This window comes from Eubalaena glacialis, chromosome 12 (genome assembly GCF_028564815.1).
Source record: "Eubalaena glacialis isolate mEubGla1 chromosome 12, mEubGla1.1.hap2.+ XY, whole genome shotgun sequence".
NCBI lineage: Eukaryota > Metazoa > Chordata > Mammalia > Artiodactyla > Balaenidae > Eubalaena > Eubalaena glacialis.
The window spans coordinates 49,222,685-49,239,519 of NC_083727.1; the positions used below are offsets into that span (position 1 = coordinate 49,222,685).

A 16,835-nucleotide genomic window follows, 5' to 3' on the forward strand; every position below is an offset into this window, starting at 1 on the left:
CATAATGTAGTGTGTTTTTTTAAATGTTGCTATATCTACTTTGGTAATATTTTGTTTAGAATTTTAACTTTTTTTTTTTTTTTCCAGTAATTGAGAAAGATCCATACTTTGCCCCCATTAAATGCATTGTGGAGCTTTTCATGTTTTTCAACTCTCCTTTCAAGAATTTTTATTAGATTGATATAATCTATATCTTAGAGATTTGATAGATCTCATCTGTAAAACCATCCAGACTTATATAGATTTTTGTGGGTTGATTTTATGTGGCAGGGGTGGGGGGTGGTGGGAAGTAAAGGGAGTGGATCTTAAGCTGTTAATTCAACTTCCTTAATTGTTACAGGTCTACTTCAGTTTTCTGTTTCTGTTTGAATCAGAGTTTATATCATATTTTTCCTAAGAAATTATCCATTTAATCTGATTTTTCCATATCTTTGGTATAAAGTTGTTCATAGTATTACTTTAACGTGCCTCTTTTACCTTTGGCACTTCCGCTTGTATTTCTAACATTGTTTATGCCTTCTCTCTATTTTGTTGTGATCATTCTTGCCAGTCTTGTCTATTTTGTTATTAGTTTGAGAACCAGCTTTTGTTTTCACTGATCTCTTTTTTTTGTTGTTTTGGGATGACCTATTTTCTGTGGTTTTTTTTGCTTGTTCTTTCATTTTGACTAAACACTATTAGGCTAGCTATGTGTGTTAAAATATTTCTAGGATGTGTTAAAAATATTTCTTCCTGAAGCTTCTAACTCTCTTTTAAAAACTGTTGAAAAACACTTAGTTTTAAGTCTGAATATCAGAAGCAGAAAAATAGAACTGTTTCCAATTAGCTTTCTTATAACTGCTTGCCATATTTTGCTATATAGTCTTTTTTTTAAGATTATTGGGGTTTTTTTTTAATTAATTAATTTATTTTTAGCTGCATTGGGTCTTTGTTGCTGCACGCAGGCTTTCTCTAGTTGTGTTGAGCGGGGGCTACTCTTTGTTGCGGTGCGCGGGTTTCTCGTTGCGGTGGCTTCTCTTATTGTGGAGCACGGGCTCTAGGCACGTGGGCTTCAGTAGTTGTGGCACATGGACTCAGTAGTTGTGGCTTGTGGGCTCTAGAGCACAGCTCAGTAGTTGTGGCGCATGGGCTTAGTTGCTCCACAGCATGTGGCATCTTCCCAGACCAGGGCTCAAACCCATGTCCTCTGCATTGGCAGGCGGATTCTTCACCACTGTGCCACCAGGGAAGTCCTATATAGTCTTTTTTTCCCCTACTATTATGTGCTTTTTATTCTCCCTCTCCCTTTGATTAGATTATGAGATTCATTTTATCTTCTAAAAATTATTTAATCCCTCTGTACATTAGACCTTCTATAAAAATCACATGGCAAAAGACTTACATTTTAAAATCATGAATTAAAAGATATTGAGAAATATAAAGTTAATGTAAAATGAATTATTTGAAATTTTTAAACTAGAGAGAATTTTATTATTCAAATTGGACAACTTGTCTTTTCTGTTCATTTTATAAATTTTATTTTATTTTTTGTAAGTGGTGAAATTTTTATATTTTTAAAAAAATTTTTTGAAGTATCGTTGATTCACTGTTGTGTACAATAATTTCTGCTGTACAGCAAAGTGACTCTGTTATACATATATATATATTCTTTTTCATATTCTTTTCCATTATGGTTTATTACAGGATATTGAATATAGTTCCCTGTGCCATATAGTTGGACCTTGTTGTTTATCTATCCTATATATAATAGTTTGCATTTGCTAATCCCAAACTCTCAATCCTTCCCTTCTCCACTCCCCTCCCCTTTGGCAACCACAAGTCTCTGTGAGTCTGTTTCTGTTTCGTAGAGAAGTTCATTTGTGTCATATTTTAGATTCCACATAGAAGTGATAACATATGGTATTTGTCTTTCTCTTTCTGACTTACTTTGCTCAGTATGATAATCTCTACGTCCATCCATGTTGCTGAAAATGGCCTTATTTCATTCTTTTTAATGGCTGAGTAATATTCCATTGTATAAATATACCACATCTTCTTTATCCATTCATCTATCAGTGGACATTTAGGTTGTTTCCATGTCTTGTCTGTTGTGAATAGTGCTTCTGTGAACATAGGGGTGCATGTATCTTTTTGAATTATAGTTTTGTCTGAGTATATGCCCAAGAATGGCATTGCTGGATCATAGGGCAACTCTGTTTTTAGTTTTTTGAGAACCTTCATACTGTTTTCTATAGTGGCTGTACCAATTTACATTCCCACCAACAGTGTAGGAGGGTTCCCTTTTCTATGCACCCTCTCCAGCATTTGTTATTTGTAGTCTTTTTAATGATGGCCATTCTCACTGGTGTGAGGTTATACCTCATTGTAGTTTTGATCTGCATTTCTCTAATAATTAGCAATGATGAGCATCTTTCATGTGCCTAATGGCCATCTATATGTATTCTTTGGAGAAATGTCTGTTTAGGTCTTCTGCCCATTTTTCAATTGGGATGTTTGCTTTTTTGTTATTGAATTGTAGGAGCTGTTTGTATATTTTGGAAATTAAGCCCTTGTCAGTCGCATGATTTGCAAATATTTTCTCCCATTCTGTGGGTTTGTTTACGGTTTCCTTTGCTGTGCAAAAGCTTATACATTTGATTAGGACCCATTTGTTTATTTTTGTTTTTATTTCTGTTGCCTTGGGAGGCTGTCCTAAGAAAACATTGGTACAGTTTATGTCAGAGAATGTTTTACCTATGTTCTCTTCTAGGAGTTTTATGATGTCTTGTCTTATATTTAAGTCTTTAAGCCATTTTGAGTTTATTTTCGTGCATGGTATGAGGGTGTGTTCTAGTTTCATTGATATACATGCAACTGTCCAACTTTCCCAACACCACTTGCTGAAGAGACTTTTTTCCCCATTGTATATTCTTGCCTCCTTTGTTGAAGATTAATTGTCAGTACATGTGTGGGTTTATTTCTGGGCTCTCTATTCTGTTCCATTGATCTATATGTCTGTTTTTGTGCCAATACTATGCTGTTTTGATTACTGTAATTTTGTAGTCTTGTCAGAAGTCTGGAAGGGTTATGCCTCCTGCTTTGTTCTTTTTCCTCAGGATTGTTTTGACAATTCTGGGTCTCTTATGATTCCATATAAATTTTAGGAATATTTATTCTAGTTCTGTGAAAAATGTCATGGGTATTTTGATGGGTATTGCCTTAAATCTGTATATTGCTTTGGGTAGTATAGCCATTTTAACAATATTAATTTTTCCAATCCAGGAGCATGGGATATCTTTCCATTTCTTTGAGTCATCTTCAGTTTCCTTTATTAATGTTTTGTATCAATAGTTCTCAGCATATAAGTCTTTTACCTCCTTGGTGAGCTTTATTCCTAAGTATTTTAATTTTTTTTGATGTGATTTTAAAAGGGATTGTTTGTTTACATTCCCTTTCCAGTATTTCATTTAGTGTAAAGAAATGCAACCAATTTCTATATGTTAATCTTGTAGCCTGCTACCTTGTATTCATTTATCAGTTCTAGTAGTTTTTGTGTGGAGTCTTTAGGGTTTTCTATATATACTATCATGTCATCTGCATATAATGACAGTTTTACCTCTTCCCTACCAATCTGAATACCTTTTATTTCTTTTTCTTGTATGATTGCTGTTGCTAGGGCTTCCAATACTATGTTGAAGAGAAATGTTGAGAGTGGGCATCCTTGTCTTGTTCCAGATTTTAGCAGGAAGGCTTTCAGCTTTTCATCATTGAGTATTATATTGGCTGTGGGTTTATCATAAATAGCTTTTGTTATGTTGAGGTATGTTCCCTTTATACTCACTTTTGTAAGGGTTTTTATCATGAATGGATGTTGAATTTTATCAGATACTTTTTCTGCATCTATTGAGATGATTATGTGGTTTTTGTCTTTTCTTTTGTTGATGTGGTGTATCACATTGATTGATTTGCATATGTTGAACCCTCCTTTTGACCCTGGGATGAATCCAACTTGGTCATGGTGTATGATCTTTTTTACGTGTTGTTGGATGCAGTTTGCTAATATTTTATTGAGAATTTTTGCATCTATATTCATCAAAGATATTGGCCTGTAATTTTCTTTTTTGGGTAGTGTCTTTGTCTAGTTTTGGTATCAGGGTGATGGTGGCTTCGTAGAATGTCTTCGGGAGTATTCCTTCCTCTTCAGTCTTTTGGAAGAATTTGAGAAGGATCGATATAAGTTCTTCTTTGTGCGTTTGGTAGAATTCACCTGTGAAACATCTGGTTCTGGACTTTTGTTTGCAGGGAGTTTTTTTTAATTACAGATTCTGTTTCACTTCTAGTGATCAGATGATCTGTTCAAGTTATCTGTTTCTTCTTGTTTCAGTTTTGGAGGGCTGTATGTTCCTAGAAAGTTGTCCATTACTTCTAGGTTGTGTAATTGTTCATAGTATTGTCTTATGATTTTTTGTATTTCTGCAGTATCAGTTGTGATTTCTCCTCTTTGATTTCTTATTTTGTTTATTTGGGTCTTCTCTCTTTTTTCTTGGTAAGCCTGGCCAGAGGTTTGTCAATTTTGTTTACGCTTTCAAAGAATCAGCTCTTGGTTTTATTGATTTTTTTCTATTTTTTTAAATCTCTATTTTATTTATTTCCTCTCTGATCTTTATTATCTCCTTCCTTCTGCTGACTTCAGGTTTTGTTTGTTCTTCTTTTTCTGATTCTTCTAGGTGATGTGTTAGATTGTTTATTTGAGCTTTTTCTTTTTTCTTAAAGAAGGCCTGTATCACTATGAACTTCCCTCTAAGAACTCGTTTTATAAATTTTAATGTACATTGATTTTTATCAGAGTAATATAACTGTCTGTACATACTAGGTAGGATTTAGAGGCTAAAGAGATTGTAAATATTTAGTGATTCACAGTTTCAGGGGTTTTTGTTTATATTTTTTTAATTACTCTGTGTGACTGGTTAGATATTCCTGTGGCTTTCATTTAAGTTTTATTATGTTTTTATTTAACATACATCAGTAACACTTCAAAATTTTAAATAGGTTTATATTGTAATGTTTCCTAATTTACACAAATTCTAAACAGTAAATTTCAGGTTTAGGTCATTTACTTTAATGTTTTTGTATTCTTTGTCCTCTTAAGGTCATATTAGACACAAAGTGGAGCAAGCTGTTATTAATGAAGAAGCAATTTTGAACCTCATGGAAAACAGTCAGACTTTTCAGCCTTTGACCCAAAGACTGAGTGAGTCACCAGCTTTCTGTAAGTAACAATTGTGCCATAAATTTTCAGTGTCTTATATCAACAAAAGTGCATATGTCAGGCAGTATTTTTTTCTTTGATTTGAAGAGGTTAATATTGCATGTTTGATAAATTCTTACTCAGTATAAAAATGAAATCTTGAATTACAAGATGTAGTAGCTTCTTTTTTGTTTTCTGCACAGCTTTTTCTGAAAAATAGTTGTGAAAGAAAATAATTCTTTTTTTTTTTTTTTTTTTTTATTTTAACTTGACTTTGTTTGGAAGAGAACCATATTGCTTTAAGGGGAAATATGCTTATTTTGAATTAAAATTCTCCAAAGTTAAGAACATTAATAAAATACCATAATTGATTCTTTCTTGGTAAGTATCAGGAACTTCCCTGGACAATTCCTTTCGAGCTGTTAATTTTTGACTAGCATGTAGAACATGACAGTTATTTCTGAGTATCTTTGCATCTCCATAAATGCATTTTCATTAATATGATAAACCATTTGCTAGATTTCATTTCAATAATTTAGTCTAAATTACTGACATTTTTCAGAAATTTATTTAAATTTTCCTTGCAAAAAGTGAGATATCATTGAACTTCATGCCTCTTGCTTTGCTTGGTATAGTGATTTTATGTTTCTTGCTCACTTTCTGTTTTTCCATTCTTACTGTATCAAATGAGGTATAGCATCAAATGTTATCCTACCTCTCTACAGTGTCTTCTCTCTGTTATTTACATTTTCATTTGAGTGGAAGATTAATTGAATGACTAGGGACAGTACCAAAATTATTGTACACAGTCATATTTCAAGAACATTTTCTATGGAGGTAGGTAGCTTTTTTCTTTTTTAAATGAATGACATGATATACGTAGAAAGAAATGATCCAAAGACCACATTTAAAAATTAATTTGAAGTTTATAATCTAAAATGTTTTATTTCTCTGAGTAAATAAATATGTATATACCTAAATTATATTTTAGTTATAAAGAAACAAAGAAATTGAAAAAGAGGAGAGACATATCCTTATTTCATTATATTAGGCAAATATAATGTATCACCAGCTGATATAATTCCACCTTGCATAAGGTTACAAAGAATGCAGTCTCAGTGTTAGAGATCTGAGAGTCAAATATCTGTACATTATTTGCCAATATTAACCATTTTTAAAGTATGAGGCAGGAAAAATTAACTGCAATTCTAGGTTTAAGAAATGGATTTTTGCCAAAATGGCTCTTATAAGCAAATATCTTCAATTTTGCCTTACAGTTGGTAGCATGATTGAACCAGTTTCTTTAATGTCAACAAAGAAAACCTGAAACTTAATAGTTTAGTAAATGGGGAATCTATGATCTCATTTTTACAGAGAAAAAGGTTGTGTACTAGATTAGAACAAACCTCCATCTTTATGATCTTTTTTAAAAAAATAATAGCTTTTATTGGGATATAATTCACATATTGTAAAACTCACCTTCTAACATGTACAGTTCAGTGGTTTTTAGCATTTCAGGTATTTATGCAACCATTTCCACTATCTAATTCCAGGACATTTTTATCACCCTATAAAGAAACCCAATACCCATTTGTAGTCACTTCCCATTTTTCCCTCCTCTCAGCCTCTGGCAACCTCTAATCTATTTTCTCTTTTGCTGGATTTACTTATTTTGGGCATTTCATATAAACAGAATCATAACCTTTTGTTTCTGTATTTCACTTAGCATAATGTTTTCAAGATTCATTCATGTTGAGGTATATATCAGTATTGCATTCCTTTTTACTATTGAATAATGTTGCATCATATGGATATATACCACATTTCATTTTTCCATCTTTCTGTTGATGGATATTTGGGTTGATTCCACTTTTTTGGCCATTGGGGTAATGCTGCTATGATTATTCATGTATAGGTTTTCGTGTGGACATATGTTTTCACTTCTCTTGGATACATACCTAGGAATGGAATTACTGCCTCATCTGGTAACTCTGTGTTTAACATTTTGAGGAACTGCCAAACTTTTTTTCCCCAAAGCAACTGCACCATTGTACAATTCGACCAGCAGTGTATGAGGGCTCCAGTTTCTTCACATCCTTGTCAACACTTGTTATTATCTGTCTTTGATGTTAGCAACCCTACTGCATATGATGGTGATATTTCAGTGGTGGTCTTCAAGGTTTTTAAGTAATGTTATTAATCACTTTTAAAGCTCTCTCGTGTTTTTCAACTACAGGTTTTGACTGTCCTGTGAGCTAAATACTGCTTGAGAGAGGGATAAGGTGTTCACATTACCATTTTTAAGGCACTTCCTTAGCATTAATTCATATATTTATTATATATTTTATATTTAGTTTGATCAGTTGTGATTATATTTGGTTTAGTGCTCCTCAACCTTGCTTGTGCAGTAAGAGATTGGGCAGCTTGTTAACATGCAAATTCCTGGGCCCTATCTCAGAAATTCTAATTCAGTAGGTGTGAGATGGTGTCTGGGAATTCTCTTTTTAAGGACACAAAATCATTTCTAATGCAGGTGGTCCAAAGATTACACTTTAATGGAAGAACTACATCAATACATAAATCTTTGTACCAGCTGTATCCTTTCAGCATGTGCCAGCATCTGTGATTCTTGTTGTTGTTTTATATATAATTGATCTGAATTATTGAATTATTCAGAAAATTTAAGTTGTTTGTTGGTGATGCTTCACTTTTTTTATAGTGGACAGTAGTCCTGATGAGGCTCTGGTACATCTTCTTGCTGGTTTGGAAAATGACGGATATCAGGGGGGAAGAAATAGGATGCCATCATCATGTCGTTCCTTTGGAAACAGTAAAAATCCTCAAAATAGTGATGATGAAGAAAATGAACCACAGATTGAAAAAGAAGAAATGGAGCTTAGTTTAGTAATGTCTCAGAGATGGGACAGCAATATTGAAGAACATTGTGCCAAAAAGAGGTAACTTTTTAGTTATTTCAGTTGCTTTAATAACTTCCTTTGGTCATTATCATTGTTCTTTAATCAGAAATTATTTCTCACTATTATTCATAATAAAAAATACCTAATAAACTAAATTGACTTCTTTGAAATCTCTTTTAAATAGTGTGTAAACTTTATATTCCAAGCAAAATAAAATTTTGGTACATTTAAAAAGATTAAACCTAACTTTATTTTTTTCCATTATTAACAAGATATAATTGATATACACCACTGTATGAATTTTCGATGTACAGCATAAAGGTTTGATTTACAATATATTATGAAATGATTACCACAACAGATTTAGTTAACATCCATCATCTCATATAATTACAATAAAAAGAAATGGGGGAAATTTTTTGTCTCCTTGTAATGAGAACTTTCATATATATCATACATACAGCATATATGTACATATGTATTATACAGCAGTGGTAACTATCATCACCGTGTTGTACATTATATCCCTAGTACTTATTTGTCTTATAACAAAGTGTGTGTCTTTTGACTACCTTGCTCCAATTTGCGCTCTCCTCATAAACCTAACTTAGGAATCATCTGTCTGTATATACAGTAGTAACGTGGGTCATAAATGGGGCAAAATAGAAGTGCCTTCTTATCTCAGAACTTGAGGAAAAAAGAATGCCCTTTGAGAGTTAAACTCTTATGGGTTGGAGCAACAAATATAGAGTCAGCTTGAAGACAAGGAATGGCTTCTAGGTCTGATTAGATCGAAGGAGTTAAATATTAATGAATGAATGAATGTCAGAAGCAGTCACTGATATTCTGTTCCATTTCTCAAAGAAAATGAGTAAGATGGCAGTGTGGTTTTCTTTTTGTTCTTTTTTTTTTTTTCCCTTCTTTTTACATTTTAAACTTTTTTTTAAAGTATAGTTAATTTACAATGTTGTGTTAGTTTCAGGTGTATAGCAAAGTGATTCGGTTTTTTATATATATATTCTTTTTCAGATTCTTTTCCATTATAGATTATTACAAGATATTGAATATAGTTCCCTGTGCTATACAGTAGGCCCTTATTGTTTATCTATTTTACATGAAGTAGTATGTATATGTTAATCCCAAATTCCTAATTTATCTCCCCTCCCCCCAACTGTCCCCTTTGGTAACCATAAGTTTGTTTTCTGTGTCTGTGAGTCTTTCTGCTTTGTAAATAAATTCATTCGTATCATATTTTTAAAAATATTTATTTATTTATTTTGGCTGTGCTGGGTCTTAGTTGCGGCACACAGGATCTTTGTTGTGGCATGCAGGATCTTTAGTTGCGGCATGCGGGGTCTTAGTTGTGGCATGCAGACTTCTTAGTTACGGCATGCGGATCTAGCTCCCTGACCAGGGATCAAACCCGGGCCCCCTGCATTTGGAGTGTGGCGTCTTACCCACTGGACCACCAGGGAAGTCCCCATTTGTATCATATTTTAGATTCCACATATAAGTGATATTATATGATATTTGTCTTTCTCTGTCTGACTTAGTTCCCTTAATATGATAAGCTCTTGGTCCATCCATGCTGCTGCAAATGGCATTATTTCATTCTTTTTTATGGCTGAGTAATATTCATACATATATATATATATATATATATATATATACATGTGTGTGTATATATATATACATATACATATATATATATATCCCACATCTTCTTTCTCGATTCATCTGTCGATTGACACTTAGGTGGCTTCCATGTCTTGGCTATTCTGAATAGTGCTGCTGTGAACATCGGGGTGCATGTATCTTTTTGAAGTAGAGTTTTCTCCAGATATATGTCCAGGAGTGGGATTGCAGAATCATATGGTAGCTCTATTTTTAGCATTTTAAACCACCTCCATACTGTTCTCCATAGTGGCTGCACCAATCTACATTCCCACCAACAGTGTAGGAGGGTTCCTTTTTCTCCAAACCCTCTTCAGCATTTGTTATTTGTAGACTTTTTAATGATGGAAGTTCTGACTGCTGTGAAGTGATACCTCATTGTAGTTTCAATTTGGATTTCTCTAACAATTAGTGATATTGAGCATCTTTTCATGTGCCTGTTGGCCATCTGTATGTCTTCTTTGGAGAAATGTCTGTTTAGGTCTTCTGCCAGTTGTTTGATTGGATTGTTTGGTTTTTTTAAATTTCTTTTAAAATGTTTATTCCTTTTATTTTATTTTAAATTCATTTATTTATGGCTGTGTTGGGTCTTCGTTGCTGCATGTGGGCTTTCTCTAGTTGCGGTGAGTGAGGGCTACTGTTTGTTGTGGTGTGTAGGCTTCTCATTGCGATGGCTTTTCTTGTTGCAGAGCATGGTCTCTAGGCGCGCAGGCTTCAGTAGTTGTCACTCGCGGGCTCCAGAGTGTAGGCTCACTAGTTGTGGCTCGCGGGCTCTAGAGTGCAGGCTCAGTAGTTGTGGCGTGGGCTTAGTTGCTCCATGGCATGTGGGATATTCCTGGACCAGGGCTCAAACCTGTGTCCCCTGCATTGGCCGGCGGATTCTTAACCCACTGCACCACCAGGGAAGCCCTGTTTTTTTTTTTTTTATATTAAGCTGCGTGAGCTGTTTGTATATTTTGGAAATTAAGCCCTCGTTGGTCACATCATTTGCAAATATTTTCTCCCATTCCGTAGGTTGTCTTTTCATTTTGTTTGTGTTTTCCTTTGCTGTGCAAAAGCTTTTAAGTTTAGTTAGGTCCCATTTGTTTATTTTTGTTTTTATTTCCATTAATCTAGGAGATGGATCCAAAAAAATTTTGCTGCAATTTATGTCAAAGACTGTGCTGTCTATGTTTTCCTCTAGGAGTTTTATAGTATCCAGTCTCACATTCAGGTCTTTGATCCATTTTGAGTTTATTTTTGTAAATGGTGTAGAGAATGTCCTAATTTCATTCTTTTGCATGTAGCTGTCCAGTTTTCCCAGCACCACTTGTTGAAGAGACTGTCTTTTCTCTGTTGTATATTCTTGCCTCCTGTGTTGTAGATTAATTGACCTTAAGTGCATGAGTTTATTTCTGGACTTTCTGTCCAGTTCCATTGATCTGTGTGTGTGTTTTTGTGCCAGTACCATACTGTTTTGATTACTGTAGTTTTGTAGTATACTCTGAAGTCAGGGAGCCTGATTCCTCCAGCTCTGTTCTTCCTTCTCAAGATTGTTTGGCTATTTGGGGTCCTTTGTGTTTCCGTACAAATTTAAAAATTTTTTGTTCCAGTTCTGTGAAAAATGTTATTGGTAATTTGGTAGGGATTGTATTGAATCTGTAGATTGCTTTGGGTAGTATGGTCATTTTTAACAACATTGATTCTGTCAATCCAAGAACACAGTGTATTTTTCCAGCTGTTTGTGTCATCTTCAATTTCTTCATCAGCATCATAGTTTTTGGAGTACAGGTCTTTTGCCTCCTTAGGTAGGTTTATTCCTAGGTATTTTATTCTTTTTGCTGTGATGGTAAATGGAGTTGTTTCTTTAATTTCTCTTTCTGATCTTTTTTTTTATATATAAATTTATTTATTTTATTTATTTATTTTTGGGTCTTTGTTGCTGTGAGTGGGCTTTCTCTAGTTGTGGCAAGTGGGGGCTACTCTTTGTTGCATTGCGCAGGCTTCTCATTGCGGTGGCTTCTCTTGTTATGCAGACTCTAGGCATGCGGGCTTCAGTAGTTGTGGCTCACGGGCTCTAGAGCACAGGCTCAGTAGTTGTGGTGCATGGGCTTAGTTGCTCTGCAGCATGTGGGATCTTCCCAGACCAGGGATCAAACCCGTGTCCCCTGCATTGGCAGGTGGATTCTTAACCGCTGCGCCACCAGGGAAGTCCTCTCTTTCTGATCTTTCATTGTAAGCGTATAGAAATGCAACAGATTTCTGGTATTAATTTTGTATCCTGCAACTTTACCAAATTCATTGTTGAGCTCTAGTAGTTTTTTGGTGGTGTCTTTTGGATTTTCTATGTATAGCATCGTGTCATCTGCAAACAGTGACAGTTTTACTTCTTTCCAATTTGAATCCCTTTTATTTTTTTTTCTCTGCTTGGTGTGGCTGGGACTTCCAAAACTATGTTGAATACAAGTGGCAAGAGTGAGTATCCTTGTCTTGTTCCTGATCTTAGAGGAAATGCTTTTAGCTTTTAACCATTTAGTATGATGTTAGGTGTGGGTTTGTGATATATGGCCTTTATTTTGTTGAGATGTGTTCCCTCTATGCCAACTTTCTGGAGAGTTTTTATCATAAATGGATGTTGAATTTTATCAAAAGCTTTTTCTGCATCTATTGAGATGATCATATGATTTTTATTCTTCAGTTGGTTGATGTGTTGTATTACATTGATTGATTTGCATGTATTGAAAATTCCTTGCATCCCTGGGGTAAATCCCACCTGATCATGGTGTATGGTATTTAATGTATTGTTGGAGTCAGCTTGCAAGTATTTTATTGAGGATTTTTGCACCTATGTTCATCAGTAATATTGGCCTGTAATTTTCTTTTTATGTGATATCTTTGTCTGGTTTTTATATCAGGGTGATGGTGGCCTCATAGAACAAGTGTGAAAGCATTCCTTCCTCTGCAGTTTTTTGGAGTAGTTTCAGAAGGGTAGGTGTTAACTCTTCTCTAAATGTTAGGTAGAATTCACCAGTGAAGCCATCTGGTCCTGGACTTTTGTTTCTTGGGAGTTTTTAAATTACTGACTCAATTTCAATACTGGTAATTGGTCTGCTCATATTTTCTATTTCCATTTCTTTTTTTTTCTTTTTTAATATTTATTTATTTATTTAGTTGCGTCAGGTCTTAGTTGCGGCATGCGGGATCTAGTTCCATGACCAGGGATTGAACCTGGGCCCCCTGCATTGGGAGCGTGGAGTCCCAGCCACTGGACCACCAGGGAAGTCCTTCCATTTCTTTTAAGTTGTCCATTTTATTGGCGTGTAGTTCCTTGTAGTAGTCTCTTATGATCCTTTGTATTTCTGTGGTGTCAGTTGTACCTTCTCCTTTTTCATTTCTGATTTTATTGATTTGGGCCCTGTCCCTTTTTCTCTTGATGAATCTGGCTAAAGGTTTATCGATTTTGTTTATCTTTTCAAAGAACCAGCTTCTTAGTTTCATTGATCTTTTCTATTTTTTTTTTAGTCTCTATTTCCTTTATTTCTGCTCTGATCCTTATGATTTCTTTCCCTCTACTAACTTTGGGTTTTGTTTGTTCTTCTTTCTCTATTTACTTTAGGTGTAAGATTAGGTTGTTTATTTGAGATTTTTCTTGTTTCCTGGGGTAAGCTTGTATCGTTATTGTTATAAACTTCTATCTTAGAACTGCTTTTGCTGCATCCCATAAGTTTTGGATCGTAGTATTTTCATTTGACTCTAGATATTTTTAGATTTCCTCTTTGACTTATTCAGTAATTCATTAGTTGTTTAGTAGCATATTGTTTAGCCTCTGTATGTTTGTGGTTTTTGCAGTTTTTTTCTTGTAGTTGATTTCTAGCCTCATAGTGTTATGGTTGGGAAAGATGCTTGATATGATTTCAGTTTTCTCAGATTTACTGAGGCTTGCTTTGTGGCCCAGTATGTGATATATCCTTGAAAATGTTCTCTGTGCACTTGAGAAGAATGTGTATTCTGTTGCTTTTGGATGGAGTGCCCTATATATATCAATTTAGTCCATCTGGTCTAATATGTCATTTAAGGCCTGTGTTTCCTTACTGGTTTTCTGTCTGGATGATCTGTCCATTGATGAAAGTGGGGTGTTAAAGTCCCCCACTATTATTCTGTTACTGTCAATTTCTCCTTTTATGCCTGTTAACATTTGCTTTATATTTTGAGGTGCTCTTATGTTGGGTGCATATATATTTGCAATTGTTGTATCTTCTTGGATTGATCCTTTGATCATTATGTAGTGTCCTTCTTTGTCTCTTATAACATCTTTATTTTAAAGTCTATTTTGTCTGATGTAAGTATTGCGACTCTGGCTTTCTTTTGATTTCCATTTGTGTGGAATACCTTTTTCCGTACCCTCACTTTCAGTCTGTATGTGTCTCTGGATCTGAAGTGAGTCTCTTGTAGGCATCATATATACAGGTCCTGTTTTTGTATCCATTCAGTCAGTCTGTGCCTTTTGGTTAGAGCATTTAGTCTGTTTTCATTTAAGGTATGCATTGATATATATGTTCTTATTGCCATTTTGTTCATTGTTTTGGATTTGTTTTTGTAGGTCTTTTTATCCCCTTTCTTTTGTTCTCCTGTGATTTGATGACTGTCTTTAGTGTTACGTTTGGATTCCTTTTTCTTTTTTGTGTATATATTATAGATTTTTTGTTTTGGGGTTACCATGGGGTTTTTGTATAGCAGTCTATATACATATGTGCTTATTTTGAGTTGCTGATCTCTTAGTTTCAAATGCATTTTAGATACACTCTGTATTTCTACTCTCCTCCCATCGTGATTACTATTTTTGATATTATATTTTACATATAACTGTTTTATGTATACCTTAACTGCTTATTGTGGATACAGATGATTTTACTACTTTTGTCTTTTAACCTCCCTACTAGCTTTGTGTATGGATGATTTCCTACCTTTATTGTATGTTTGCCTTTACCAGTGAGCTTTTCCATTTTGTCATTTTCTTTTTTCCAGTTGTGGCCTTTTCTGCCTAGAGAAGTTCCTTTAGCATTTGTTGTAAAGCTGGTTTGGTGGTGCTGAGTTCTTCTGGCTTTTGCTTGTCTATAAAGCTTTTGATTTCTCCATCAAATCAAGGAGCTTTGCTGGGTAGAGTATTCTTGGGTGTAGGTTTTTCTCTTTCATCACGTTTAAGTATATTGTGCCACTTCCATCTGGCCTGCAGAGTTTCTGCTGAAAAATCAGCTGATAGCCTTATGGGAGTACCCTTGTATGTTATTTGTTGCTTTTCCCTTGTTGTTTTTAATATTCTCTCTTTATCTTTAATTTTTGTCAATTTGATTTCTGTGTATCTCAGTGTGTTCCTCCTTAGGTTAATCCTGTATGGGACTGTCTTTGCTTCCTGGACTTGGGTGACTTTCCCAAGTTAGGGAAGTTTTCAGCTATTATCTCTTCAAATATTTTCTCATGCTCTTGCTCTCTGTCTTCTCCTTCTGGACCCCTGTAATGCAAAAGTTAGCGCTCTTGATGTTGTCCTAGAGGTCTCTTAAACTGTCCTCATGTCTTTTTTTTTTTCTTTTTTTTCTTCTTTTTTCTTTTTTCTGTTCAGCAGCAGTGATTTCCAGTACTTTGTCTTCCAGTTCAGTGATCCATTTTTCTTCCTCATTTAGTCCACTGTTGATTCCTTCTTTTGTTTTTTTCTTTTCATTTATTATATTCTTCAGTTCTGTTTGATTGTTCTTTATATTTTCTAATTCTTTTTTAAAAACTTCTGATTTCTCACTATCTGCATCCATTTTTCTCCTGAGTTCTTTGATCATCTTTATGATCATTACTCTGAACTCTTCCTCAGGTAGATTGCCTATCTTCACGTCACTTAGTTCTTCTTCTGGGGTTTTATCTTCTTCCTTCATGTGAAACATATTCCTCTGTCTTCTCATTTTGTCTAAATTGCTGTTTGTATTTTTATGTATGTGGTAGGTTAGTTATGTTTCTGGACCTTGGAGAAGTGGCCCATTGTAGGAGATGTTGTATGCATCCCAGCAGTGCACTCCCCTCTCATCACTCAAGGGCCAAGGTCCAGGTGGTCCCAAGGTAGTGTCTAGTCTGCATTTGCGGACTTGGTCTTGCTTGAAGTGTTCTTGCTTCTGGTGTCTGCCCGCCGGTGTGTGAGGCTGGTCTAGAGGCTTGTACAGGCTTCCTGTTGGGAGGGGCCAGTGCCTGCCCACTGGTGGTTGGAGCTGGGTCTTGACCCTCTGGTGGGCAGGGCTGTGTTTGGCGGCTCGTCTAGAGGTGGCTGTGGGCTCAGGAAGTCCTTATGCAGCCTGTCTGCTGATGGATGGGGCTATGTCCCCACCCAGTTTGTTGTTCGGCCTGAGGCGTCCCAGCACTGGAACCTAAAGGCTATTGGGTGGGCCTAGGTCTTGGTGCCAAGATGTCAACCTCCAGGAGAGTTCACACAGATGAATGCTCCCCAATATGTCTTCCACCAGTGCCTGTGTCCCCAGGGTGAGCCACAGCCACCCCCTGCTTCCCCAGGAGACCCTCCCAGACCAGCAGGTAGGTCTGGCCCAGGCTCCTATCAAATTACTGTTTTTGCTCTTGGTCCCAGTGTGTGTGAGATTTTGCGTGCACTGTTTAAGACTGAAGTCTCTATTTCCCCCAATCCTGCGGAGTTTCTGCAATCAAGCCCTGCTGGCCTTCAAAACCAAATGCTCTGGTGGCTCCTGTTTCCAATGCCAGACCTCTGGGCTGGGGGAGCTGACATGGTGCTCAAACCTCTCACTCTAATATAATTATTCTCCAGTTTGTGGGTCCCCCACCCAAGGGGTATGGGATTTGATTATACTGCAAGTCTGCCCCTCATACCCAACTCACTGTGGTTCCTTCTTTATGTCTTTGGTTGTAGAAAATCTTTTCTGGTGGCTTCCTGTCTTTTTCATCAACGATTGTTCTGCAGTTAGTTGTGATTTTTGTATGCTCGTGAGAGGAGGTGAGCTTAGTGTCCTTCTGCTCTGCCATCTTGGCCA

The 16,835-nt window shown here is 35.6% G+C and overlaps 1 protein-coding gene across 1 annotated transcript in view; it reads left to right on the forward strand.

Moving 5' to 3' along the window:
- Window positions 1-16,835, forward strand: part of REV3L (REV3 like, DNA directed polymerase zeta catalytic subunit) — a 196,111-nt gene that overhangs the window by 88,159 nt on the left and 91,117 nt on the right. Inside the window, exons 10-11 of the mRNA XM_061207643.1 lie at window positions 5,129-5,248; window positions 7,947-8,184. Coding sequence (XP_061063626.1) covers window positions 5,129-5,248; window positions 7,947-8,184 — 358 coding nt within the window. The remainder of the gene's footprint in view (window positions 1-5,128; window positions 5,249-7,946; window positions 8,185-16,835) is intronic.